General features: G+C 47.6%; 10 protein-coding genes across 10 annotated transcripts; 5 read left to right on the top strand and 5 right to left on the bottom strand.

Moving 5' to 3' along the window:
- Positions 1-476: 476 nt before the first annotated feature.
- On the bottom strand, positions 477-2167 carry N7481_001140 (FMN-dependent alpha-hydroxy acid dehydrogenase; the record flags this gene model as incomplete). The annotated part of the gene is made up of 3 exons (XM_057260359.1): positions 477-646; positions 711-1380; positions 1472-2167. 3 exons carry the CDS (start codon positions 2165-2167, stop codon positions 477-479), a joined length of 1536 nt encoding a protein of 511 aa, XP_057128191.1.
- A 998-nt stretch (positions 2168-3165) lies between these two features.
- N7481_001141 (3'-5'-exodeoxyribonuclease) lies at positions 3166-4285 on the top strand (the record flags this gene model as incomplete). Its single annotated transcript, XM_057260360.1, has 3 exons — positions 3166-3448; positions 3511-4001; positions 4091-4285. The coding sequence occupies 3 exons, from the start codon at positions 3166-3168 to the stop codon at positions 4283-4285; spliced, it is 969 nt and encodes a 322-aa protein (XP_057128192.1).
- Positions 4286-4598: 313 nt separating this feature from the next.
- Positions 4599-5676, bottom strand: N7481_001142 (uncharacterized protein; the record flags this gene model as incomplete). Its single annotated transcript, XM_057260361.1, has 2 exons — positions 4599-5219; positions 5272-5676. 2 exons carry the CDS (start codon positions 5674-5676, stop codon positions 4599-4601), a joined length of 1026 nt encoding a protein of 341 aa, XP_057128193.1.
- A 49-nt stretch (positions 5677-5725) lies between these two features.
- On the bottom strand, positions 5726-6278 carry N7481_001143 (uncharacterized protein; the record flags this gene model as incomplete). The annotated part of the gene is made up of 2 exons (XM_057260362.1): positions 5726-5902; positions 6003-6278. The coding sequence occupies 2 exons, from the start codon at positions 6276-6278 to the stop codon at positions 5726-5728; spliced, it is 453 nt and encodes a 150-aa protein (XP_057128194.1).
- Positions 6279-6924: 646 nt separating this feature from the next.
- On the top strand, positions 6925-9005 carry N7481_001144 (putative amino acid transporter; the record flags this gene model as incomplete). Its single annotated transcript, XM_057260363.1, has 6 exons — positions 6925-7857; positions 7918-8077; positions 8134-8145; positions 8197-8401; positions 8457-8815; positions 8971-9005. 6 exons carry the CDS (start codon positions 6925-6927, stop codon positions 9003-9005), a joined length of 1704 nt encoding a protein of 567 aa, XP_057128195.1.
- Positions 9006-9722: 717 nt separating this feature from the next.
- N7481_001145 (uncharacterized protein) lies at positions 9723-12344 on the top strand (the record flags this gene model as incomplete). Its single annotated transcript, XM_057260364.1, has 8 exons — positions 9723-9776; positions 9839-10007; positions 10074-10302; positions 10358-10524; positions 10577-10625; positions 10694-11541; positions 11596-11667; positions 11734-12344. 8 exons carry the CDS (start codon positions 9723-9725, stop codon positions 12342-12344), a joined length of 2199 nt encoding a protein of 732 aa, XP_057128196.1.
- A 3631-nt stretch (positions 12345-15975) lies between these two features.
- Positions 15976-16316, bottom strand: N7481_001146 (uncharacterized protein; the record flags this gene model as incomplete). The annotated part of the gene is made up of 2 exons (XM_057260365.1): positions 15976-16116; positions 16176-16316. 2 exons carry the CDS (start codon positions 16314-16316, stop codon positions 15976-15978), a joined length of 282 nt encoding a protein of 93 aa, XP_057128197.1.
- A 1527-nt stretch (positions 16317-17843) lies between these two features.
- N7481_001147 (uncharacterized protein) lies at positions 17844-18166 on the bottom strand (the record flags this gene model as incomplete). Its single annotated transcript, XM_057260366.1, has 2 exons — positions 17844-17979; positions 18096-18166. 2 exons carry the CDS (start codon positions 18164-18166, stop codon positions 17844-17846), a joined length of 207 nt encoding a protein of 68 aa, XP_057128198.1.
- A 3827-nt stretch (positions 18167-21993) lies between these two features.
- N7481_001148 (5'-methylthioadenosine/S-adenosylhomocysteine nucleosidase family protein) lies at positions 21994-23004 on the top strand (the record flags this gene model as incomplete). The annotated part of the gene is made up of 1 exon (XM_057260367.1): positions 21994-23004. One exon carries the CDS (start codon positions 21994-21996, stop codon positions 23002-23004), a length of 1011 nt encoding a protein of 336 aa, XP_057128199.1.
- A 1082-nt stretch (positions 23005-24086) lies between these two features.
- N7481_001149 (uncharacterized protein) lies at positions 24087-24701 on the top strand (the record flags this gene model as incomplete). Its single annotated transcript, XM_057260368.1, has 1 exon — positions 24087-24701. The coding sequence occupies one exon, from the start codon at positions 24087-24089 to the stop codon at positions 24699-24701; it is 615 nt and encodes a 204-aa protein (XP_057128200.1).
- Between the last annotated feature and the right edge of the window lie 885 nt (positions 24702-25586).

A 25586-nucleotide genomic window follows, 5' to 3' on the forward strand; every position in this document is an offset into this window, starting at 1 on the left:
ACCCCCTTCCCGCCAAACCCGCTGCGTTGGATACATGTTACCCGACCTATTCATGTACTACATGACGATCGCCCGTGGCGCAGCTCGTAAGGGATTCTGAATCTTCTGATCGTGTTTCTCATTATCGGCTTGGCTCCAGCTTGGCAGATTAGATTCTCCATCCCAATTCATACTATTTAGATTCAGATTCCTACCCCTGCATTGGGTTGAATTCCTTGGCACCCAGGGGCGGGTGGATCGCCCGGGCGATCTTCTGTTGGGATACTTTATTTCTTTCCTTCAAGTTCGTTATCTACGGAGTATTTACTTCGTTAAGGGAACTTCATGGCCAGGAGACTTGAAACTTTCAATCTAATTCGATGACTGGTAGATGTTTTTTTCTGTCATGATTGCTAGTGTATATCGCCATGAGCCAGATCTACTAGCATACTAACCAAGAATCGACTACACATCGCACTAAACAATTATTGACTGACCTATAGCTTGGCACCGCGTCGCCCCTTTGCAACCCCCCGAGCATACGGGTGCGAGGCCGTGGCAGGCACTAAGTGATCGACATCCCCCGTGTGCAACAGATCCGGCGACGCCTGGTCCAACGAGGTGATACCGATATTTCGCATCGCCGTCTCCAGTTCATCTTGCATGACTAGTAGAGTAGAACCAATTAGCATCCATCGTAATAGGAGATTGGGGTATTAAGGAAGACCTACTATCAACCAAGTGCTCAACACCCTCCGTCCCATAATTCGTCGCAAAAAGCATACTCCTCCCCATCCCCACAGCCGTCGCCCCAAGACAAACCGCCTTAAGAATATCCGTCCCGCGCCGAATCCCACTATCAACATAAACCTCCATCTTTTCAAAAACCTCCGGGCACCGCCGCTGAATCTCCAACAACGTAATAATCGACGGCGGACTCGTATCCAAATTCCGTCCACCGTGGTTACTCAGCAGAATCCCGTCCAATCCCGCCTCCATCGCCATCCGCGCATCATCCGCACTCATAACACCCTTCAAACAAACCGGTTTGTGCGTGTGCTGCCGCACCCATTTCAGATCTTCCCACGTTAGTCCTGGATCGATGAATCCGGCCATCACTCGGCCGAGCCCGCCGCCCTTTTTGTCGTTCTGCGCTTTCGACGGTGACATCGGGACTGAGAGGCTTTCGTCGGCTTTTACGCGCTCGTCTGCTTCGCGCTTGCCGGGCCAGGCCGCGTCTACAGTGACGAAGATCGCTTTGATGTTGGGGTTTGCGGAGCATTGGCGTAGGAGGGCGGCGGACTTTTCGCGGTCGCGGTTTACGTATAGTTGAAAGAAGAAATCTGCCGATGGGGCGGCGGTGCGTAGTTCGTCCATGGTGTAAGAGGAATTATTCGAGATCTGCGGAGATATCAGTTATAATATCCCGGGGTTCATTGGAGGAAGTGGGTAGGGTAGGTTGGGTATGGGAGGGTAAATCAGATAGACATACACCTTGCATGATGCCTTTACTCTCACAAGCTCGTGCAATCGCGCACTCTCCTTCCGGGTGAATCAGCTTTGCCATTGCCGCCGGACTAACGAAGAGGGGGAGCTTATAGTCGCCGCCTAGCATTTTGGTGCGAGTCTCAACTGCGCGAACATTGCGCAGAACCCGTGGTCGAAACCAGATCCGGTCGAAGCAGGATTTATTAGCGTCGCGTGTGATTAGATCCGTTGCGGCGCTGGAGTAGAAGGCCCAGGTTTTGCTGTTGGCGGTTTTGGATGCGACGACTTCGAAGTCGTGCGAGTTTATCAGTGTGCCTAGTGGGGGTTTCTCGTTGTCTGGGAGTGCCTTGGCTGTTACTGTTGGTGGCTTGGCCCATTCGGCGTCGATTGTGGACTCGTCGAGGACGCCTTTGAATTTGTCGGCTTGGAGGTTGGTTTTCATGACGCTGGGAGCGTGGACTTCGGAGTAGGCTTCTGTTGCGTCGTTGCCGGCGTACTTTAGGATGACTATTTGTAGTATGTGAGCTTGGGGTCGCTCGTCGGGGTTAGTCGGGTGAGTGTTCATACTGGTTGATCCGCCGGGGTGTTCTTCTAGGAAGTCTGTAACGTCCCACACTTGCTTGTCTACAACGACCCAGCAATCGTCTGGCGAGTTGTGCGTCGAGATCTGTTGGGTCGAGAGGAGTTTCTGATCGGCCATGGTGGAGAGGGTGGCCAGCTGGGACTGAGCAGAGAGTGACGAGGTGAGTAAATGAGGGAGACGTGTGATAATGGTCGAAAGGCAGAATTGACCGGCCAGATATGTCTAAATACTCAGCAAAGCCCTTATCGCGGTGGTTCTCCGCGTAGCGACAAGTTGTCTCCACCACGGCAATGTCCCCGGACTTACCCCGGACTGCTGGACTAGCACTGCTTCGGGTCAAATTGTACCGAATGATTTTGTTAGGGGTTGATACGATTGGCCAACATTGAAATGTTCACAGCCATGCTGTTTCTTCAGTGCTTCTGTGCAGCTTCCATATGGTACTAAACATCGCATGTTGATTAGATCTCAGCCCACCTTGGGGCACGAAAAGCATCACAGGCCTGCCAGAGGCAATTACTGGATATTAATTCTCCCTATCGCGCCCACTTTCCCTGCAGCGGACCAAGTCGATCATCGACGACATGGGCTGTAAAATGTGTGTGTCCATTGAACCCTCAGACCCTGAAGCGGTCCAAACGTCGGGGCAGCCCCGAACGCATCGCGGATTTCTCTCCGGTGGTTTACACCTGATTAGTCATCCTCACGGAACACCTGCGCCACAATGTTCCTGTGGCTGTGGCTGAAGATCACCTGAGTCAACAAAATCAGCCTTCGACATTGCCCGGCGCATCTCATTTCATAGATCAGCATAATCGGCCATCCTGATATTCAATTATCATCCCATGCACATTTTCCCTATTGGACGCAGTGCCTCGACAACTTTGGGCCACATCGGTACATCCATTGGACGAACAAAAGGATTTATTCACAACACTTCCGGTATGCCACAATGCGCCTGATAAGGCATAGCGGAGATGAACCACTTGGCTAACCATTATGCTATAGCTCCTTCTCTAAACGGGAAGATCATTTGGAAATCACAGACCCAAGCAATCCGATTCAGCGCTACTACTGCATTCTCTACGTTTGCGCCCAGACAGTCGCGGAGAAAAATGACTGAGTCCGAGACGAGCAAACCACTCCGTTATGTCGATGTACGTGCTCTCGACAACGCCATTGGATTTTTTCAAAGTACACTCGCTGACTCCAACAAACAGATCGGCATTAACCTAAGTGACCCGATGTTCCAGGGCCACTACCACGGCAAACAGGCGCACGAGGGCGATCTGGACGATGTCATCCAACGCGCCAAGGACGTCGGATGCGAAAAGTTTATGGTAACAGGCTCAGACCTGGAAGAGTCACAAACAGCCATTCAAATCGCCCGAGACCACCGTCAGTCTCCCCTTCCTTCTACCCTCCATCGGTAACCCACCCCTAATTAACCACTCTTACAGCCGGATTCTGCTACGCCACAGTCGGCGTTCACCCCTGTCAAGCAGACCTCTTCGACAAACACCCCGGCGGCCCAACAGCTATGATAACCGAGCTGCGAAAACTAGCCACCGAAGCTAAAGAAGCCGGACTGGCCGTTGCATTTGGAGAAATCGGCCTCGACTACGACAGGCTATTCCACAGCGCCAAGGAACCACAGCTGAAATACTTCGAAGCCCAGCTCGACCTCGCAGTTGAGATTCAAATGCCATTGTTCCTCCACTCCCGCGCCGCGAGCGAGGACTTCGAGCGACTTCTCGCGTCCCGATTGCCCCATTTGCCGAAGGGTGGTCTGGTGCATAGTTTTACCGGGACGATGGAGGAGATGCAGAGGCTTGTTGCGCTGGGTGTTGATATCGGTGTTAATGGGTGTAGTATGAAAACGGAGGAGAATTTAGAGGTTGTCAAGGCTGTTCCGTTGGAGAGGCTTCAGATTGAAACGGATGGTCCTTGGGTATGTGTGCTCCATCCCATCACACCCCCCACTTGCGTATCCACCTTTCCTTGCTTTTGATCATGGCTAACCAGTGACGCGTCGAATAGTGCGAGATCCGGCCCTCGCATGCCTCGGCTAAGTTCTTGTCTGGTGCCCCGGACCTGCCGAAGTCCTTCAAGAAGGAGAAGTGGCAGAAGGGGTTCATGGTTAAGGGGAGGAATGAGCCTGTTGCTATTGCTCGGGTTGCGCATGTTATTGCGCAGGTGAAGGGCATTTCGGTGGAGGAGGTCTGCGAAGCGTAAGATTTGCTCTTTGAATTTGATCTGTGGTGGAATTTGTGCTAATTTCGATTTCTTTTAGGGCTTGGAATAACTCTACGAGAATGTTTGGTCTTGGAATTCAATCATAAGGAGGGCGTTGAGCCTTGGTTTACCATTCGACAGTCATGCGTCTGGCCTATAATTCATGCAACTGTGTGGGGAGACGGAAAGTCGCTTGTGGCATTTACTAATGCAAAATAAATAGAATATTCATATACCTCATGAAGTGTCTGTCTGGTAGCTGGTCATCAAAGCGGTTTCCAGAATACTAGTACAATATTTAAACATCTAGAAATCAAAAAAGCAAATCGAATCCATCCTTGGCAGCATCATCGTCTTCGTCGGAAAGTAACATACCACTGGCAGAAGAACTATATGGGGGCTGTGAATTTTCGTAAGGCGAGAAGAGACTATCCACCATCGTCGGATCCGAGTCGGAAATATATTCGAAGTAGCTCGCTGCGTCGTTTATCTCATCATAATCTTCCTCCATCCAGTCATAGGGCCGAATGGCGGCTTCTTCTGAGTAATACGTTGATTGACTGAGGTATTTATAAATAGTAGAATCAAGTAATTCGTCATTGGAATAAGTGTCGTGTTCAAGAAGCATATTGAATCCCCCGTCGACAGTTGCATTCGGCGACGTCGATTCAGAACCATCAAAGAAAGAAGTCGCCTTCATGGTGTTTTTGATTCCCCGAAGCTTTGTTTGTGCAATGCACCACAGGGATGATTGAATGGCGTGGTTCAATCTTCTTTGACCGGGCAAGCTCGCTGTGTCATTTGAAACCGAATTATCGACGCTCTGTAGAAGGATCCTCGCCATGCGCTTCAATTCTGCATTATGACTGCCCTCCACCATCGAGGTTATCGCTTTTGATATTATTGGTATGGAAACTGCTCGCTGATCCATGGCCTAGTTGGGGTTAGCTGTCAATCACAGATCATACAGGTGAGGGGATGCTGACCTGACGGTAAAGTGGGTTGAATATGGCCGGCGCCAAACCCGACATCTTTTCCAGAGATTCTGATTGGGTGGAGTCTGTTTGATGGGCTCTCGATGGGCCTGCTAGAACCAATCTCCGAAGAGATTTGTCGAGTAGCTGGTACGAAGCTGAAAGATCATCTGTAGAGCCGTCATTCTCCTGTGACAGTGGGTGCTGGCTAGGGTCGAGAAGACTACTGGCATTCAAGTTCATGAATTGCCAATGGCCTGACACTTCCGAGTCAAATTCAACCTCAACATCTTCCGAGTCCCCGTCGTCTGAAATATATATCTCTGGTGGTATGGAGCAGTAATGCCAGAGTATACTAGGATCCGGTTCCAAAATCTGTAAAAAGTCGCCTGAATGGGCGATCTCATCCACCTCCATTTTTATTTCTGGATGCACTGCCAGTGGCAAGCTATACTCCAGATATATGTCAATTGCCGCGAGGAATATCACGGGATGGTTGGTTGGCGGGTGAGCCCCGGGCGGGTTTCTCAAAATTGACGGGACCCTTCGACTGATGATTTGGTTTTGTGAGTGCGTTCTTCTGCAGAGTCCAAATATCAGGCAACTTATGCGAGAGCCATTTGTGTCCTCCGAGGTTTCGCAGCTTTTGAAGACGATTGTGGAGCCAAGATCTGACCAAACCTAGACTCGGAGTCATTCATCAACAAGATGCTCTTTAATATAAATGTGGGTAAAAAGCTTACCTTTGAACTGCACATCCTTTCCTCCAAACTTGAGACCAGGCTTGATAGAGTCCACTCTAGACGTGGCTTGATGTCGAAGTGAAGTCGGAGTTCGAGTTCCGGTGCTTCTGTAACCCAGGCGGAGAGAAGATAAAGCAATTGAATGTCCTGGATTTGTGGGATCTGGTTTGAACAATTAATTGGAAGTTTGAAGTGACCCGTTGCGGTGAGTTGAAGCTTCAAAGGGGAGGCAGCTGTCTGGAAGCAAGCCTGACCCAAGTTGACACGGTGCGACATAGTGGAAACGGTTGCCGTCCCAGAAATGAATGTAAGTCGACAAGAGTTTGGATTATACAAAAAGGATCCTCAAAACGGTGGAATTGTCCTTGGACTGAGAGAGTGCAATGAGGTGACTCTGAGTCGGAGTTGTGCCAAGCTCCATCTGAGGCGGCGAAGGCACATGATTCTCCTAGTATACATTTTGTCTGCATTGAATGTCCATATACGTTTTGGAGTGTAATCACGGACTTTTTGCTATTAATTGATTTAATTCGCGGTTGCTTGTTGACATTGGGTCTTAATTGAATAATCGGATGTCCAGTGTATTTGTTTTGGACCCATATATTTTTAGAACATGCGATCTATACCTCCGAGCTCTAGCATGGGGGAGTCCCATATTGCTGAGCATCTCCATAGTGAGTCCACACGTCATCAATTTGGACCGGACAAAGCAGCCATAAATCCATATCCTTGTGTGTTATTTGAACAGCAGCTCATATCAGAGTCAAATAAGAAATACGGACGTACATTACTTCATTTCCTATTTCCATTCCCCATACATTCCAATCGTTATCAACAAAGACCTCTTATCGACAGTCACGTGCACCGGAGCAGGTGGCCTCAAAGGACCGCGCGACTTTCCTCGTAAACCTCACAGCCAACGATGCCCAGGGATGAGGGAGGCAATGACCTCTTATCTGGTCAAGATGAAGATCACTCACACGAATCGCAAAATCTCTTGTCCAGTCCACTCGAAGAACCCGATGATCTTATAGTTCACCCCGGACCAGCGAACTCACCCCCGGCCCCCGCGCAGAGCACAACGCATGGAAAGCGCCAATCGTCAATATCACACCCTCCACCCGATGGACAGCGTCGCGCACCGCGTACCCTCAACCGCGTTCGATTCGATCTAAACGAGGAGAGCGGCGAAGATGACCTTGTGTCCAATGGCGCTCCTCGCAGCCCGGAAGACGCGCGATGGCTTGATGAGGAGGACTACGAGCTTGGCGAACCCGGTACACAGGGTGGAAGAAGGAACACAGGGCAGAGTATCCCTTTGCTCACAGATATTGAAGCCCCAAGCGTGACGCTTGCGACATCGGACGATTTCTTTCCCGAAGATCACCTTGAACAGGCGCGACCGCGCAGTGGCATGAAAATGGCGTTTATGAATATGGCCAACAGCATCATCGGGGCGGGAATTATCGGCCAACCATATGCTTTGCGCCAAGCGGGGTTGGTAACTGGCATTCTGCTTTTGACAGCATTGACTGTTACGGTAGACTGGACTATCCGCCTGATCGTCATCAATTCAAAAATGAGTGGGGCCGATTCGTTCCAAGCTACCATGCAATATTGTTTTGGGAAAAGTGGACTTATCGCGATTTCTGTTGCCCAGTGGGCTTTTGCTTTCGGTGGCATGGTTGCGTTCTGTATTATTGTCGGTGATACGATTCCCCATGTTCTGAGCGCTCTCTTCCCGTCGCTTCGAGATATGGCGTTTCTTTGGCTGCTTACGGATCGGCGAGCGGTGATTGTGCTTTTTGTTCTGGCTATCTCGTACCCGCTATCCTTATATCGTGATATTGCGAAGGTGAATTCACCGGGAAAGATTTCTTACAACTACCCCTTGCAGCCGCTGACTTCGTTATAGTTGGCTAAAGCATCCGCACTTGCATTGGTCAGTATGATTGTTATTGTTGTCACGGTCCTCACGCAGGGTTTCCGTGTCCCGGCGGAGTCGCGAGGAGAAGTAAAGAGCCATCTCATCATCAACTCCGGATTCTTCCAGGCAGTCGGCGTGATATCTTTTGGTTAGTATGCCCCCGAAAAATCATGGTCTTTCGAATATCCTGCTAACCTTTCATAGCCTTTGTTTGCCGTATGTTACTTTTAATGCGCCTTACTTATAATGAGAGCTAATGCTTCTTAGATCATAACAGCCTTCTGATCTATGGATCCTTGAAGAGGCCCACTCTTGACCGCTTTTCAACTGTGACCCATTACTCTACCGGCGTGTCGCTGGTCATGTGCCTGGCGATGGGCATCGCGGGATTTCTATTCTTTGGCTCCAAGACACAGGGCAATGTCCTGAACAATTTTCCATCGGAAAATATCCTGGTCAACATTGCTCGATTGTACGCGGCTCATCCATCCCATCGTTTGTGACGACCATGCTAATTTGAATTATAGTTGCTTTGGCCTGAACATGCTCACAACCCTCCCGCTTGAGGCTTTTGTCTGCCGATCCGTGATGACTACCTACTACTTCCCCGACGAACCATTCAACCCGAATCGACACTTGATTTTCACGACCTCGTTGGTAGTTACTTCTATGACGCTGGCGCTGATTACCTGCGATTTGGGGATGGTGTTTGAGCTTATTGGCGCAACGAGTGCTGCGGCTCTGGCTTACATCTTCCCTCCACTATGTTATATTAAACTCAGCAGTGCCAGCCGCCGAGAAAAGATACCAGCCTATGTGTGCGTTGGATTTGGACTTGTCGTCATGGGGGTATCTGTCGTGCAAGCCGTTGCGAATGCCATTACGAGTAAGTATTCCGTCGTCGCTTTCTTGCTTTACCATTCGATCTTTCACATCTTTCATATTTTGTTGTCCCTGCCATGCCTCACTGTCTTTCGTTTTCCTTTTAGCTCCTCCTTCTGGGGTATTTCATCATCTATATCCTGACTAACGATTTTCTAGATGAAGGAGGGGGATCTACTTGTGGTGTCTCATAAATGGCATCTGTCCCCGCAATATTTGCATCCCATAGATATCGACCCTCAGCACGGGTCCCTGTACATAACTTTCCTAAGCAGCATATCGAAATGAATATACCAAATCACCAATCTGGATTGAATGCCTCGATCCGAGCTTAATTCTCTATTCGTGTCTATGTGGTGATCGCACCTCTCAATAGCCCATAGTCAGTTACACTATCCTCTACTATGGACCTCAACCACTACTCCTCCTTTCCCCCCATTCACTCTGTTAACCCACCCTGTCAATTCACTTTCTTCATCTCATCCCATCCCATTCCACCATCTGATGGTATGCTACTAGTACTGATAGTATTTGCTACCTGAGGTGGCCCGTGTTCCCCTACTACGGCTCCTTCCCTCACTTCCATCCACCTTCAAGTTTCTCTCCCTCATCCTCTTTTTCCCCTTTAACACCCACAACCCCCTCTCCCTCTTTTTTGTATTTTCGTCAACCTCCCTCTCTTTTTTCAATCACTCCAGTGCCGTGGAATTCGCAAAGAAATCGTCGTTCTGCGAATCACTTAGCGGAACCACCCCTTTGGATACTCCCTCCTCGCCCCTCACTCTCGTTTCAGTCTTTCCTGCGCAGCTTTATAGACTGACTCTTGCCCCACCGACCAGATCAGTATAATCTATCTCTTCTCTCTCAGCTCCGCACTCCCTCGATATTGTGAATCTCACATCAACGCCAACATGGCGTCCACCATGGACCGTGAGAAGGAAGAACTTATGAAACGGCTGCAGATGGTAAGGATGCTCTCAATGACGTGGCCTTCATCTCGGAATCGGTGAGCTGACAGCGTGAATAGTCAGACTTGGGATCTGATCGGCGTGAATATATCTCGACGCGTGAGGATAAACGTTACGGACAGCAATATTCATACGAAGAGATCGAGTCCTCTCGAGCATTTCACAAGGATACAACTGCCCCAGGACGCCAGGCCCTGGCTCATCAGCCTGCGCTAACCGCTTGGTCTAGTTCGTTCTGAATTGTTTCCCAGTTGCTCGACCAATCATATTTGCTGACTTTTCTTTCCTCCACAGCGCTCGCTCAGAAGGTGAATGATACCGGTAGTATCGAAAAGCTGGACCCTCTTATGCATGGCCAAAGCCACCGAGCTCGACTCATGGAGAGGATTAAAGAGAAAGGTGGCCAACAGTATGGTGAAGGGTACGGCAAAGGCTGCCAATCAAAGTCGGAAAACCACCATCCATTCTCCCCTGTCTCGTCTGGTCGTGGAGGCGGCGTTGTGGGAAGTCGCGGTCGTGGACGGTAAGCTTCGTTATTTCACCTGGATTGGCTGGACATTGTTGCTGACTAGAATCAGTGGCTTTGGGCCCCGTGGAGCTCCCGGGGCCATCGCGATGCGCTCGCACTCCGTGGCACTGCCAACTGGAGCTGCGTTGACTAGGCAGGACCCTGCGCTAGATTCGAACAATGGCGGACCCGTAATAGCTGGGAAAAATTATCGTGGTGGCCCCGGTCGAGGCCCAAGTAAGCTATCATCAATTTCGCTTGTATGGGATATTCGTTGACAACAACACAGGAGGCCAGCCTACGAGACCTATCCCACTACTCCGACGGCCGGCACCTATGTACGTATTCAGACGTGTCTCCAGACTCTTCTTCTCGTTATGTTGCTTACTTACGTGTATTTGAACAGGGAGGATTTCTCAAAAAATCTGGGATCGAGCGTTGACTTCATGCAAAAAGCCCAGGCCCAGGGATACACTAAGGCGGTTTCACAGGTGTCATCGGCCGCGCCATCTCGAGTTTCGCCATCCCCAACACGACGGACTTCTCCCTCGCGATTCGTGTCTCATCGACGTTCTGTGACTTTAGCAGGAACCGGTGCTCGACCAGTGCTTCCACCTCCCTCTCCAAAGGCTGTGAAGCAAGCACAGCCGAAAAAGCAACAGGTTCCGGCGACAACCCTCGAACCGTTTGCTCCAGCTTCGAAGCTGCCCGCCGCTGAGACAAAGGACGCTCCCAAACATAGGTCGCTGGAACAGCCATTATCGCAGGCCACAACCCTGAAGCTGTTCGCCCCAGTGCCGAAAGTATCTGTCACTGAGACAAAGCCCGCTCCCAAAGAGAGGTCGCTGGAACATTCATTATTCCAGGCCAAAACCCAAAAGATCCTTTCTTCAACCCCGAAGCCGTCTGTTCCTGTTCTTGAAACAAATCCTGCTCCCAATAATAGATCGCCAGAACCATCTGCGGACATTTCGCTCATTGACTTCTCATCAGAAGATGAAAACCCCGAGCCTCAGCCTGGACCTTCCACGAAAGTCCCACCAAAAGCTCCCACGGGTCCTCTCTTGGATCTTTTGGATTTCGAAGAGAAGAATGACCTTGTACTGTTGACTCCCAACAGATCCAGAATAAGCCAAGCGATCGAGAATCAGCTTTCAGGACTTGAATTCGAACAATCTGATCCTGAGCATGAGACGGTACCCCAGCAATTACGGACTGTGAATTCTCAGGCTACAATTATGATCGACGGTTTGAGTGAGTGCTTATCAATTCTCGAGAAAAAGATATCTAGTGCACTTCATGAATCAGAGACCTCTTCCTCTCCCAAACAGCCAGTGAGGATATCAACTCCCGTCAAGAATATTTCGAGTCAGGACGAAGGTACGGATTGCCCAAAACCTTTGCCACTCTTGTCTCTGAAGAACGAGCTTAACTGACATTCAATAGTTCTCACCCCTCCCGGTTCAAAGAAGAGCCAAGCCGGCAGCTTCATCGATCACCGTTCACCTCAGAACAGCTTGTCTTCTGGCGACTCAACACAGCGAGCGAAGGAAACTCTACCAGAAGAAAACCTCTCTCCTCGAAAGGCAGGGCCCGCTGTCTCAGAACCACCTCTCCAAGGTTTCGACAGACTGCAAATATCCGAGCCCCCAGGATTAGAGTTCGAGGCTAATGAACCCCAGACTGCTGCTGCGCGGACACAGCCGAGAGAACAGGACGTGCGCCCCGCTCCAAGACATGGCGGCATTGGCATGCTCGCGGATTCAATTCATGCCGTCGACGTGGAACACGCTCGAACCATTGGAGGTGCCCGTACGATCGGTGTCAAGCCTTCACACACAAACAAGATCAACAACCAGGTGACCATCGAAATCCAACGTGCTAGTCGCACTCAAAGTCGTATGCCATCTGGAATGTCGACTCCCATGAATCAGCCATCCGGACTCGGTGCTAGCATTAATGCCACCGATAAGAAGGTCGATGCCGCACCCACAGCGGAAGGTTCGGTGCCTAAGCCTCGACAAGCTTCTTTCAGGTCTCGTCATCGTTTGGCTTAGGAGTTCCGGAGTGATATGAAACCGTGCTTGTGACATCGACATGTATCTATGTCATCTCTCCCCCATCAGCTCTGATGTGATCGTTATCGATCTCGTATTGTTCCACTGTCGCAATTCATTTTGCGCCTTTGTCAAATTAGTTATTTCGCCACTCATTCCTTCGGGAATTTTACGGCATCAAAAATTCTTTCTTTCTTTTATTTCCTTTTTTAATTTTAAATCAGTAGAAACATTGGGTGTTGCTGATGGCAGTACAATCGCCTCTAGTCTCGACGATCTCTCAGTTTAATATTGCGATCAGTCGGAGGGGCGTGTCTAGATTGAGGGTACTTCAAAACCCACTTAGTGTTCTAGTAAGTTTTGTCGCCGCAATGTCGCTATCTTTCAAATGAGAAAGGGGACCCTCTCTCCATCGTTCAAGTAGATCATAGAGGGTCTTGCTGTAAGAAGTGGACCAGATCTATATCGCCAGAGAGCCCCATATTGCATTGCCGGATCTTCTTCACTCGATCTGTACTTATGTCCGCCACGTGTCACAAATCCAATGATTAGTGCAATGGTTCGCCGCCCCGACCAATGCCCGCGGAACCGGAACGTTCGTGGAAAATACGGTAGCAGTTGGTACTTTGTGAAGAGCTTAAGTTTACTTCATTTCCTTGTTTGACAAGGTCAACGGCTTTCTTGGGGCCACTATCATCTGCTCAATCTGCCCAATCTGCCCAATCTTCCCAATCTTCCCAATCTTCCCATTCTTCCCATTCTTCCTATTCTTCCTATTCTTCCTATTCTGCTCGAATCTTACAAGGATCGGCATTTAAAATTGCCTACCTTCATATGTGGTTAGAATTTTATTTTTATTTTTTATTTTTATTCGTTTATGACCTATTGGGAAGAAAAAAACAAAGAAAAAAACGTGATGAACGGGATGGCTAAGATGGGTCAAGTTCAAAGGATTGACAAAATGGGCAAATGATGATTTTTCAAAAATTCAAATCCAAATACTTGTTTACACCCATCCAGCAAAAGTACAGCCCTCATCCTTCCAGTGTTTCCCTCCAGTGTTTCCCTCCATCGCTTCCCTTCAGGTTTTCGTACCCGACCCACAAATCATCCAACGCCAGGGTGATCTATCACATTGAATCTGGTGGATCTAGACTTCTCACTCCACGCGATCTTAGCGTAGATGGCCTTCTTCGAAACAAAGTACACATTTCCAAGGGTACTTTTTACCGTACTTTCTACCGCACTATCTCTTTCTGGGACTGGCTCTATCGAAAGAAGAAAATGGTGGATTAAAAGTACGTTATTGTACCGATAGGGCACAGATACGATCCTTCCATAGCCCACAGGTGCAGGTACATCTCGAATCATGTGGGAACTCATATGGGTGTGACTCACGCAGACTGAGCCAACCCCTCGATATGCAATGGAAAAGGGGCTCACGGAGAGAGCCTGGAAGGCAGGTTGCCAAGGACGCTTTGGCAGCCCATTTGAACAGGGATGACTATTTTGGTTTAGCTAGGGTTCGTCCTGCCCCTAGAAATAATCAGCCGACTAATCACCTAGGGATGAATTGCTTGGACGCGGCTATCTTCGGAAATTAGATAGTGGCCTGCACTCCTAAGCTATTATATTATTCTGAATGGACGTTGCATTACTGTCAAGTCGTGTAGTCTATCGAAATCTACGGCTTCGAGAGGCTTTCGGATTCTAGGTGAGGATGCTTTGCACGTTTTCACACGATCTATCGGCAAGGCGCTAGTTTCACTGGATCTGAGAACAGCTGAAACAGCCATAGCTTAATCCGTAGTATTGGAATAACTGCCGGATCGAACCAGCGTCATTAGTGACACTCTATCTGCCTATTCCAGTAACAGTACTCTGCTTCTCACCTGGATGCCCCTTTTTCTGCATACTTTTCTCCGCCACGTCAGTCTGCTATTGGGGTGCTCAGACGACTACTAGGAGCTGCCTCTGCAGACCACAATGTTTCAAGTTTTCAGCATAAGCTTCCGGAATGTTCTCCCGGTCCAAGGCAATTAAATCACTAGGAACCGATTCACATCGCTACTCGAAAGCGGAAAGGATCGCCGTTTCGCCCGGGTGATGGGTGACGTGCGCTAGGTAGCGGAGATCACCCAATCGTCCTCTATACATCCCGAGGGAGGAATCTAAAAAGTTCGCCAAAGAGCGGTGAACTCGTAGCTGAAACTGAGCGGGAAGGATTTCAGACGCCAGTGTCTCGTGCATCACGTTCAATATTCGCCACCCTTCCTGTCGCTGCCAAATAGACTAGCGTTACAAAAGTACCAAACTGTGCGTGCACAACCTTTTAGCAGAGCCTTTTGTTTTAGCAAATTTCGCCCCATTCTCGAACGGTTCCCCCGGAAAGAGATCCGCCACGTCTTTCTTCGTACAAGCTGTCAGGATTCACATTTCTTGCTAGATACAGTTCGGCTAGTCTTTGGGTTATGATCTTCCTCTAGCTATCTATCCTGTCAATGGTTCTATTCAGAAGACTCATGGGTCTTACGCTGCAAAAGTCACGTTAATTCATACTGGCGACTGGAGAGACAAGGAGTTTTGTTGCATCTTCGGTTGAGGAGTGCTGGATCTGGCCCAGCGCTCATTTTGCCGGTCCGAATTTCCTCATTTTCCTTTTCTTCACTCCTTAAAATTTGATGACATCGGAATCCACAATTGGAGCCTTTTTTTTCAACTGCATGAGATGATCACCTGTCCCTACCCGATAGATTCAAGAGGTCTGTGAGCGGATCTGTGATGAGCCCTTCCGCGTAACTATTTCCCGCTAGCCTCCAAATCACAATGGGTTGCCTGGGTGAAGAATCCAACAGAAGAGGATACTCTTTGATTGGCCATTCGAGCGATTCGCATACACCAGGCGACAGCCACCAGCCCCAGTTCTCGATTGGCCCTTTTTCTTGATGGTCCGCTCGGAATGCCCACATTTGTCACAGATGATGCATCATTCGGAGGTTTTACTTGGTCTAAAACGTGCTCTAGAGGATTATTCAAGGCTTTACCATGCCTGGTACCCAAATCAAATTTCTGCGATAATGAAAGGCATTGTGCCGGAATATGATTTTGAAGTTTCAGGAAAAGAAAAATAGTAAAGAGGTTCTTCTCTTGCCGTCCATCAGTCTATTTTATTTTTCTATATACCGCGGCTATAGACAGCAGGATTACTGCACTGAAGTGCTTGATTTTACCAGTATACATTCATCTTTGCGAGTCTGGGAAATAAGGCTACCCAAATTATAGGCAATACCGTACCTTTCCTGTCCATCTTAAATTTTACCCCCGGTCACGGTCTAAAAATGTTTATCTATGTCCACAATATCATGAACACGGCCTCACTAGTCTGGCTGCTCCTTCGACCTTACTTTCACTCGTAGTTTCAGAGGCCTCGGTTTCTGAGGCAAGAAGATCCGTGTCTTCGAGCCGACCGATACAAAGTATCAACTCCGCCAACTCCACCGATGTCATCAAGTCACGGCATCCACAGGAGATTTCATGGAATTGCTTCCCTTTTCTGGGAATTCGAGCTGATAAAAAGAATCCCCTGCGGCGGACTTTTCTCACCCCAGTCTTTTCGAGTATCCAATGCCGCCTAATACCGCGCGGAGAAGCTGCTGGAGACTGCATTGGGAAACTTCGGAGATTCAATCTTGTACTGGGAGCGTCGGCGTAACGACGAGCTGGAAGTTGACCTCTCCTCGGGCGGAAAGGCGGGAATTGGAACGCTGTTGTCCTAGACACGCAATTTATTAGCCGTGATGGGTCTAGGAAAGTCACAAAAAGAATAATCACCTCTCCTGTATTTTCCAAAGCGATTTCAGTCCGACGGTCCTGAGCACGAGGAAGTAGCATCCAGATGGTGGTCGCAAGACAGATTGCAGTGGTATGTACTTCGGGAACATTCGCAGTATACCAGTGGAAAAGAAAGTCCATCATGTCTGTAGAAAGCACGTCACTGTTCAAGTAGACAGTTCCCAGCTTAAAGTCTGAAGTGAAGTCGGGGAAAGAGAAAGGAACTCTTCTTATATCAGATAGTAGGACATCTGGCCAGCTTTCCCAGCTCCCTTTTCGGTGGGTGAACGAGCAAGGTCATTGGTTAGGTGGACTTGTTTGCAACGCACAATCTAGTACGTAAAAATCAAGCCGACGAGCTCTGATTCTCTCTCTGCGGTGCATGGGTGGCTTGTGCGTACTCAACAGAAGACAAGTGTCCAAGGTAATTCCGGAACACTTCTACCCTAAATCCGCGTCTCTTGCCAGGTGGGCATCGCAATTATTCTCCTTCATAGTGCAGCTCTCGAAAGCTACATTATACCATAACCACTGCATTCTAATACAAATTTTATAATCCATGTTTTCTGCATGCAAAGATTATGACTAAGTGAATTTATTTTCATACGCATGAGGAAACTTATTTAGTAATCTGGACCACAAAATCTTTGAAAAGAAAATCAGAAATATAAATCCTATTCTATTCCCGGCTTTCATTTCAAAATATGGCTTACTTTGGGGATGACAAAAGAACTGGTACTATTGACTCGATGCTATGCATTTTTATTCAAGTTGATTCTGGAGCACCTGGGCAGTGGACTACCATGTCTGAGGGACTTGTTGAACTTCTAGTCTTTTTGACACCCTGAGGCTTAAAGCCCTCGAGAGTATCCATCCAATCGGAATTGTCACTGAATCTTAGCGAATCGACCACAATCGATAGACGATAAAAGACGAAAGGCTCGTGGGACGCCATCCCCGGCACCCCGGCAAGCCCATGGTGAGTCAGGGGTTGAACCAGTTGAAAATCAAATCAAGCTCTCGCGTGTGCTTCCTGTTGGACAACTCAATTCGAGCACCTGGAGCTCGCATCGCCCTACATAGTAGCCAAAGAACGCTTGGTCTAGGCCTAATAACACGGTAGAATAAATCCCACGGTAGATCCGGAAGTGATTATTGGCCATTCTTCCATCAGAATCTGCTCTTGCCTCCATGCCCGGCAGCCTGCACGATCTTCCGACTCGACTTGGCAGTGTCATCCACACCGTGTTAGCGCCTTGAAGATTATTGATCGACACCCCGTCGCCTCTCTCTGTTCCGGGGGTGATTGGTTTAGGGCAAGGCTGACTCGGGTGATCTTACCTTTCACCTTGTTTCGTAGATCCTTATTAGCGCGCGGAATCGGGGTTTCAAATCCATCGCAAAGTACTCCGTACCCCAAAGAACCACTTATTTCACAAATTCTTTCATCCAAGGCCATGCTTCATTATACTCACTTGTGTGGATAGAAACCGGCAGTAACAACGACTGTTGATCACAGCGTGCCACCCAAAAGCCTCGAGCTTAACGAGCGACCCAACACGTAGGGCTATTCGGTCTCTGCATTAGGGCTATCGGGAGGGATAAGACCTGTAAGTTTTAAGATTAAAAAAAGGGGAAGAAACGCCCACCTCCACCCGCTCATGTCGGTTATTTGCCAGCGGCCGGGGCACCAACGACCGTTTGAGGAAAGGGTCGGAGCGGGCCGCACCAGCGGAATCGAACAACAGAACCTTCAATATGGGTTGCCTGATGTGACTCGAGATCTGGAACAACTCGTCCCTGGCTGTTCATCGGGACTTCGAGCCGGGTGTCAGGTTACCCAGTCTTTATTCCTGGGTTAGCTTCTAAACATTCAAGGTATTTCGGGAGATAGGACATTGCTAGTATATTAAGTCTTACTACACACAGACATCCTCTGTGGTGAAAAGCAAGCTGACCAGGTGGAAAGCGAGTCGACCGGAGTGGGTCATGTTCGTCAAGACTCAAGACCATTCGGGAGGATGAGGCTCTATGATTTTCATATTACCCCGGGTCCCTCGCGTCGCCTAGCCAAGGATCGAGCGTCAACGCAAGCCCTGCCGGGCTAGCTCAATCGGTAGAGCGTGAGACTCTTAATCTCAAGGTTGGGGGTTCGACCCCCCCCCGTTCGGCTATTCCTACAGAAAAATGCTTTGAGATATCTTTTTGCTACATTGTCATATTTTTCTAGGCTTCTTTTTCCGGGATTACAAGGAAGGATGCCAATTATCCAACAGAAGCAGGGCTGCATACCTACAACATGGGGTATTCCTAACTCACATTCTATTTATTTGCCAGTCTCCTGGCGGGATTCGACTTAGCCATTGCGGAGGGATCTCTTCGCTGGGGTGGATGGAATATGGTCGCTGCCATATGTGACTCGGATGTCCCCCGATAACCGGAAAGGGCAATCAAATATTTTTTCAAATGAGTGTAGAATTTGGGCTAGTGCCAAGAGGCAGTTCATGCCGCACGCCAGAAGTTTCGGAATACAGCAGTCTGAACTGTATTTAAATCAACACGGTATTCCACAACAGTAAACATTTTGAATTAGCATTTAGTCAAACACAGTGGCTAGGTATATATAGTATGCTACTAACGCCTGCTCCTATCAATTGTTTTCACAAGGTACAGGCCTATAGACTAGCAAAACAATCTTGCATGAAGCCTCAAGAGGTTGTTCAAACTTGGAGATGCATGAAACGCATCCATGATGCCGCAATGCAACAACCAAGATATCTGCAAAAACCAGAGCTCTGGCATACTTTATGTTGTTGAAACTTTTGTTTATAAAGTCGATTGTCAAACTTAACCACAATTTTAATCATTTTAACTAACTCAGTAGGTCAATCAATTTGTATAAGTTCATTCTTTATATCCTCCTTAACACCGTATTCAAACAACCAGGTATAGGTAGGATCGTCATAGTCGACATATAAAAAGTCAGCCATTTTATTAGGGCTCGTTTAGGTCGTAAGAAGTAGGAAGTAAGAGACTTACCATCTCCCCCAGAGACCTCGATACCCCCCTACGAGACAAGTATTAGCTCCTGACGGTTCGGGTAACGCCTTAAAAGGGGTCGTACGGAATCCCAATAACCACCTACACCCGTGAGAAACGATTTATCAGTCAATTAGAACTCCCTCTTTGAAATATAATCCAGGAGCAACAGTGACGGACTTATCACTTCCAGGCGCATCAGGATTAATACCCAGAGCACAGAGTTCGTCTAGCTACTCTAGGTTGCAGTCCCTCAGGACTTTGTAGCGATAATAGTCCTCCTCAGACCCTTCAAGGTCCACGTCCACGTTGCTGGAGAACGGACCACCACATATTGCACAAAATATCGCCCATCCACCCATGGTGATGTTTTTCAAGGCCATATGACACAGGGTCGTTACGTGATCGTGGTCCTTGCCTTCCAGGTTAAGTTGGTTGGCCGTGGTTCTGTCATGGGATTTGGAAGCATACAGCAGCACCCAAGGCATTTGACGTCAGCGCCTCAGGCGTTTGACGTCGATCCGCACTCGAATTCCCTTCGAGCTACCTGCATATTGATACCCAGCCGAACCCTAGTGTATTTAAGATCCCACAGTCATTCAGGATCCTTGACCTCTTCAAGAATCAGTCTGTGTATCAAACTGTCCAATCTGATCTCCACCATCCGATACCCTTGCCTAGTCACAGGTCTCTTGCCTGACAACTTAGTAACCATGTACAGGTTCTTCTGTAATATCCACGCTAATTTCTGTAATCTACGGGGTTTGTTGTGTTCCATAATGTTACTCCCTCCTTTTAGCCCTTTGGTTCCCAAAGGTTCTTAAACCCGTAAATCCCCTTTCTGTCTTCTTGTTTTTTCTGTTGTTTTTCTTTCCCTTACCTCTCCTTCCGTTATGTCTTCAGCTAAGTTATCTTCTGTTCGTAAAGGTAATCTGTTAACTTGGATCGAGGAAGAAGGTTTTCGTGTAGTTATCCTCTGTAAATGTTGTGTTTAATTGAAATGAGTGTGTATCAAATCCGGGCCGAATAATAAGTGTAATCACTGTATTCGCGGTGGTGGTTCCGTAAAGTGTGTTATGTCTTGACTATCCTATTCTGATGCCAAATGACGTAAATTGGTAAAAATGTAGGCCAATATTGCCGAGTAATGTTACGCTGCCCTTAAGGTTAGTTAGGAGGTAATAGTGTATTTGATACGTCTGGATCGTTATGAAGCCTTACTCTGTGACTGTGTCGGTGACTTTAGTGTATGTGATTATAAAGAGATTACTAAGCTGGAAGAGCTTAATTATTATGAAGCTAAAGAGAAAGATTGTCTCGAAAAAGAGTATATCAAGAGTGAACAAAAAGAGTATAAGACTGGGTCTTTTCGCGCTGTATCTGAGAGTAACCAGTATATCTTTAATGTGAATTGTTAGATTTTTGTAGTGATATCTGATAATTCTAGATTGACACAGATGATTGCGTTAACTGATCTATTGTTGTTTATTTTCTGGGATAATCTGTCACGGGATTTGCAACACCCTAGGTATGCGACGTCGACCCGCGCTCGAACATACCTCGAGCCACCTGCATATTGGGGCCCACCCGAACCCTAGTGTATTTAGAATCCCATAATTATTTTAGGATTCTTAATCTTCAAGAATCAGTTTGTATATTAATTAACTGCTCAATCTGATCTCCACTATCTGATACTCTCGTCTAGTTACAGATCTCTAGTCTAACAACTTAGTAATCATTATAATTCTGATTCTTCTCTTTTAACTATCTAAAGATTGAAAATAGTGCTCTCTATTGTTACAGACCATGCGACATGAGGGGCTGCAGGGACCGCAACCTACAAATGGGCCACCAAGAGCCAACCGTTCCTAGGAGGGGGTCGAAGGACGGAGCCACGTGACCAACTCCCGAGGGACTAGGATATATAGGACGCTCGCTACGCACATGTATTTAGTTCTTCGCGATCAATCATTCTAAGTTACTACAGTATACCTTTGGACTATTCTTCATTCAGTTTCATCTCTTGTGACAAACATACTACAAGTAGGGGAGCTCTTCAGACTGACCTACTTGGCGCTCTATCTGGCACATCCTTCGAAGTTACTCAACAGGATCCGAGTCCGTGTAAGGCTTAGCACAGCAACGGTACGACTGCGAGTCGATACTTAAGGATTACCTAGTGGTGCTTGAACGACGCGGATTCCAGCCGTCTTTCAGCAATCCGCGATTCTACTCTTTGAGAACAAGGTAACGATCATCAACTGTCTAACCACTAACCGTGACCAGTTAGCAACGCGTAACAGTATAATACTAGATAAAGGGAAAGAATAGTTACAATTGGTGTATATTGTTTAGGAACTATCGTAGCTATCTAGATATGGTGATAGTATGGTTTGACTCAGCACCAGCAGTGGAGCCTAAGGCTCCAGTAGAAGCAAATAATATAATGCGGGTGAGCTAAGAGGAAAGCGGGTTTACGTAGCCGGGCGATCCCGCACGGTCCGTCCCTTGGCGGAGCACGGCGCTTAAGAACGATTGGATGATCTTCGGGTGTTTTGCGTCCTGCCACACCGCCACCAGTGAGGGAAAAGGTCTGGGAAGTTGGCTTCACTTAGCCGAAAAGCGCGGACTTGAATGCCTTCTTCCATCACACTCACCTTGCAATAGCTGTCAACCTTTCCCATATCAACATAAATACAGTACCCACTCCTTCCTGCGCCGAAGTCCCGTTGCTGGCGTTCACACGTCAACTGAGTTTGTCCCTTAAATTCAAGCAATGATGGAGAGATCATTTGAGCCTGTTCAGCATTCCGACCCAAAACAGCAAAAATATGCTCATGAGAGCAATGTGTCGGCACCACAGTATGATCAGTATACCATTGCCTGGATCTGTGCCTTATATATCGAGATGGCGGCAGCTCGGGCTCTTCTGGATGAAATTCACGAAGCTCGGCCCCTAGGCTTTGAGGATACTAATAGCTACGTGCTAGGGAGTATCAAAGGCCATAATATCGTTATTGCATGTTTACCCATTGGTCAGTACGGAACAAACAATGCGGCGACCGTTGCAACGAATTTGAAGCGGACATTTCCCAAAGTCCATCTGGGCTTGATGGTTGGAGTCGGAGGGGGTGTACCAAGCAGGGCAGATATACGGCTGGGGGATGTGGTGGTGGGAACAAATGTAGTGCAATTCGACCTTGGGAAAATTACGGGGGACGGAAAATTCGAGCGAACAGCTATTCCCAGATCTCCCGATCCTTTACTTGGAACAACTATTGCCAACCTTCGATCGAAACATGAAAATGAGCCAAGCCGAATTCATGATATCCTACAGAAGAACTTCAATACAAGTTCTGAGTATAATCAACCTGATACTCCAGATCGCCTCTTCCAAGCAACATATGAACATCAATCACAATACCCGAATTGTGATAAATGCGACCAGTCAAGTTTGGTATTACGCAGCGGACGAATGCCCAACGCTATAAAGATTCACTACGGTTCCATAGCTTCAGGAAACCAAGTTATAAAGCACGGCATCACTCGGGATAATATTGCTCGAGAACTCGATGTTATTTGCTTTGAAATGGAAGCTGCAGGTCTTATGAATGTTCTTTCCTTCCTCCCTATTCGGGGGATTTGTGACTACTCGGATTCTCACAAATCCAAAGAATGGCAGAAGTATGCCGGTGCAACCGCCGCTGCATATGCAAGGGAATTGATCGAGGAGCTTCCTATGAAAAAAGCGCAGACAAGAGCCTCCTCTAATTCATCTCCCTGTGAGTAAATTTCAAGGTCTGGAAAATAGCGTTAACTGACGACCGGGTGTGTTGGTAGGGATGTGTACAGCAAGACCGAAGGAAGAATCGTTTTATTCATTCCATAATTCCGGGGACGGTGTAATGAGCGTGAACATGGGCTCCGGGTTACAAAATAACAATCATGGTTCCGGGTACCAATTCAATGGCCCTATCAATAGCTTCCAGCTATCAAGGTGATATGTCGGGATAGAGATTTTTTATTGTTGCACGTGAATCTTATACTTCTAAGGTAACAAGCAATGGGAGATTTCCAAGGTTCTCATCCGATTAGGATTTCCCGTTCTTGATTAAAGATTTGCCAAGATTGGGGTTGCAAATGGCTTCTAGGTTGCGTCGTGAGGCTTAAACCCCCACAGGATTTTTCAGGGTACATCTAGTAAATCTATTTTACCACCTGGGCAGCTGTGTACATAGCGCCCTGGTTGGGTACCGAATTCAAACAACGCCAACCTGTAGGCTTCCGAATTGGGCACCAAGTGGTTTCACAAGTCAGCTGTGACGAGATTTTCAGCCGCAGGGGAACTTTGATCGAGCTGAAAAGGGTCTGAGACCACAGGATGAATCATGAAATCTGATACATCAAATCAGAACCGAGAGAAACTTTTGACTAATTACAGGGTATTGGGTTTGACTCCAAGGTTGCCTGCTTTTAGAAAAGCTCATGCTCAACGAATAATACGCAGTTTTGACTTGATCTGGAAGCAAAAGCTGAGTCTGGTATTCTCTGGCATGGTTGATTGATTTTATTTGTAGGGAGGATTGGTAAGAGCTAAAAGCCAGAATAATTTCGTTTGTGGCGTCCAGAGAAATGAAGCGGTGACCGAGTCGGAGTAGAATAGCCGATGCCCGGGTTGACAACAAATCACCATGCACGAACAGAATAAGATATGATCGGCGGGCACTCTGGTGGAATAAATATTAGCCAGTGACAGAAGTATTCAAAGAGCCCTTGCTATTACCTAGATCCTCAAGTTCTTCCTACTAGGGGTCGACTGGAATTTCTCGTCTCATCACGCTCTATTTTATAAGAACCTCACATACTTCCGTCATGAACACCACCGACTCTGAAATCAAGAGCCTTCTAGGCACCACAATATCTATTCTGGAAAAAAACCAGGACCTGGGCAAGGATATTTCTGATATTGAGAATCTGCCTGCAGTCTTCAGCAAAACGGCAAAATATGTTCCATCAATTCGAAAAGCTTTTGAGACGTGTAAGGAGAGCCTTGCTTCCACTCCTTTGGAGGAGAATTACTTTGAAAGCTTGAATTCCGCTTTGAAGGATTGCAAGACAAAAATTGCTCGGCTCCATGAAATCTTCAGCGAGGTGATCAAGCATTCCGATCCAAAAGCACAGTACCGGACAGTCGCAAAAGAAGATCGATTGGAATATCTGATGAAGGAAATCTTGAATCATACGATAAAAATTCTGAAGAACCCGCCTTTTGAAGCCGTGTTAGGTGAACAGGTTCAAGGCCTGGAGCAAGCTTTGGGTATATTCAACGCGATGGAACCCTGCCGAGTGGAAGGGAAATCGTGGCATTTCCACAACTTGGGAAATGGTTCGATGAATGTGAACAAAGGTTCTGGATCGCAGAACGTCAACGCCTCTTCCGGTAACATGTTCACTGGTTCAATCCAAAACGTCCACTTACCAAAATAATATTTGAAAATGACAATATGAAGAAAGGCTTTTGTATATATGTAGATGGTATTTCAGCCGAGTTTGTTGCAAACATAAAGAAATGAACAGAAAGAAATTTCATTTGATAATTCAGTTGTTTTATTGCGGCTTATTCTAACAGACCTTTGCAATTCGTGGAGTTTACCTCTTCCTGATTTGCAAAGGACACAGGCTACAATCTCCGCGGTCGATTCGCGGCTCCAACCTGAATAGCCTGGAATCGACTGATCATTAGGCAAGACGTTCTACGTACTAAGGCTAGTAGACTTTGGATATTACACATTCGGCACATTTTCGAAGATTCAGCCGCAAGCTAATGACATGTTATCACCATTTTTTTTCTAACTTTGCTTATGAACAGGAATAGTCTTCTAGAGATGATTTAGGTTTCCGGTTCTCGGTTAGAAATATTATGGATTCCGAAGGGTGACCTAAAATTGATTCCCTTCATGGGAGTCCTTCACCTTCGCAATTATGCTTGGCTACTTCCGAGTTGACAGTCTAAGGAGAAGAGCGTTGTGTGTTTTGCGAATCCTCAAGGCTATGTGATTGCTCTACAGACAGGGGCCAATGACATATTGGGCGGCGTGATCAGCCATGAAACCACGCAATCACACCACACTACGTGTTCCTACAGGGGTAAAGGGGGACAGTGCAAAGATCGACCGTGAATCCACTCTGTATTTCATCCAATAACATAACACTACGTGTTGACGGAGAAGACAGGCAGTGCGGAGGTCGTACAGAAATGAGATATTCTCTATGTATGTACCTCGCCCCCGCTTCCGACCGGCGCCAACCTTACGGAGCCTCAAAAAAGTGGATGTAAGACGCTCGTGTATTTGAGCATATAATTTACCGGCC

The sequence above is a fragment of the Penicillium waksmanii genome (assembly GCF_028829765.1).
Source record: "Penicillium waksmanii strain IBT 27052 chromosome Unknown utg000001l:1.0-4852451.0:1.0-4856178.0, whole genome shotgun sequence".
Classification (NCBI taxonomy): domain Eukaryota; kingdom Fungi; phylum Ascomycota; class Eurotiomycetes; order Eurotiales; family Aspergillaceae; genus Penicillium; species Penicillium waksmanii.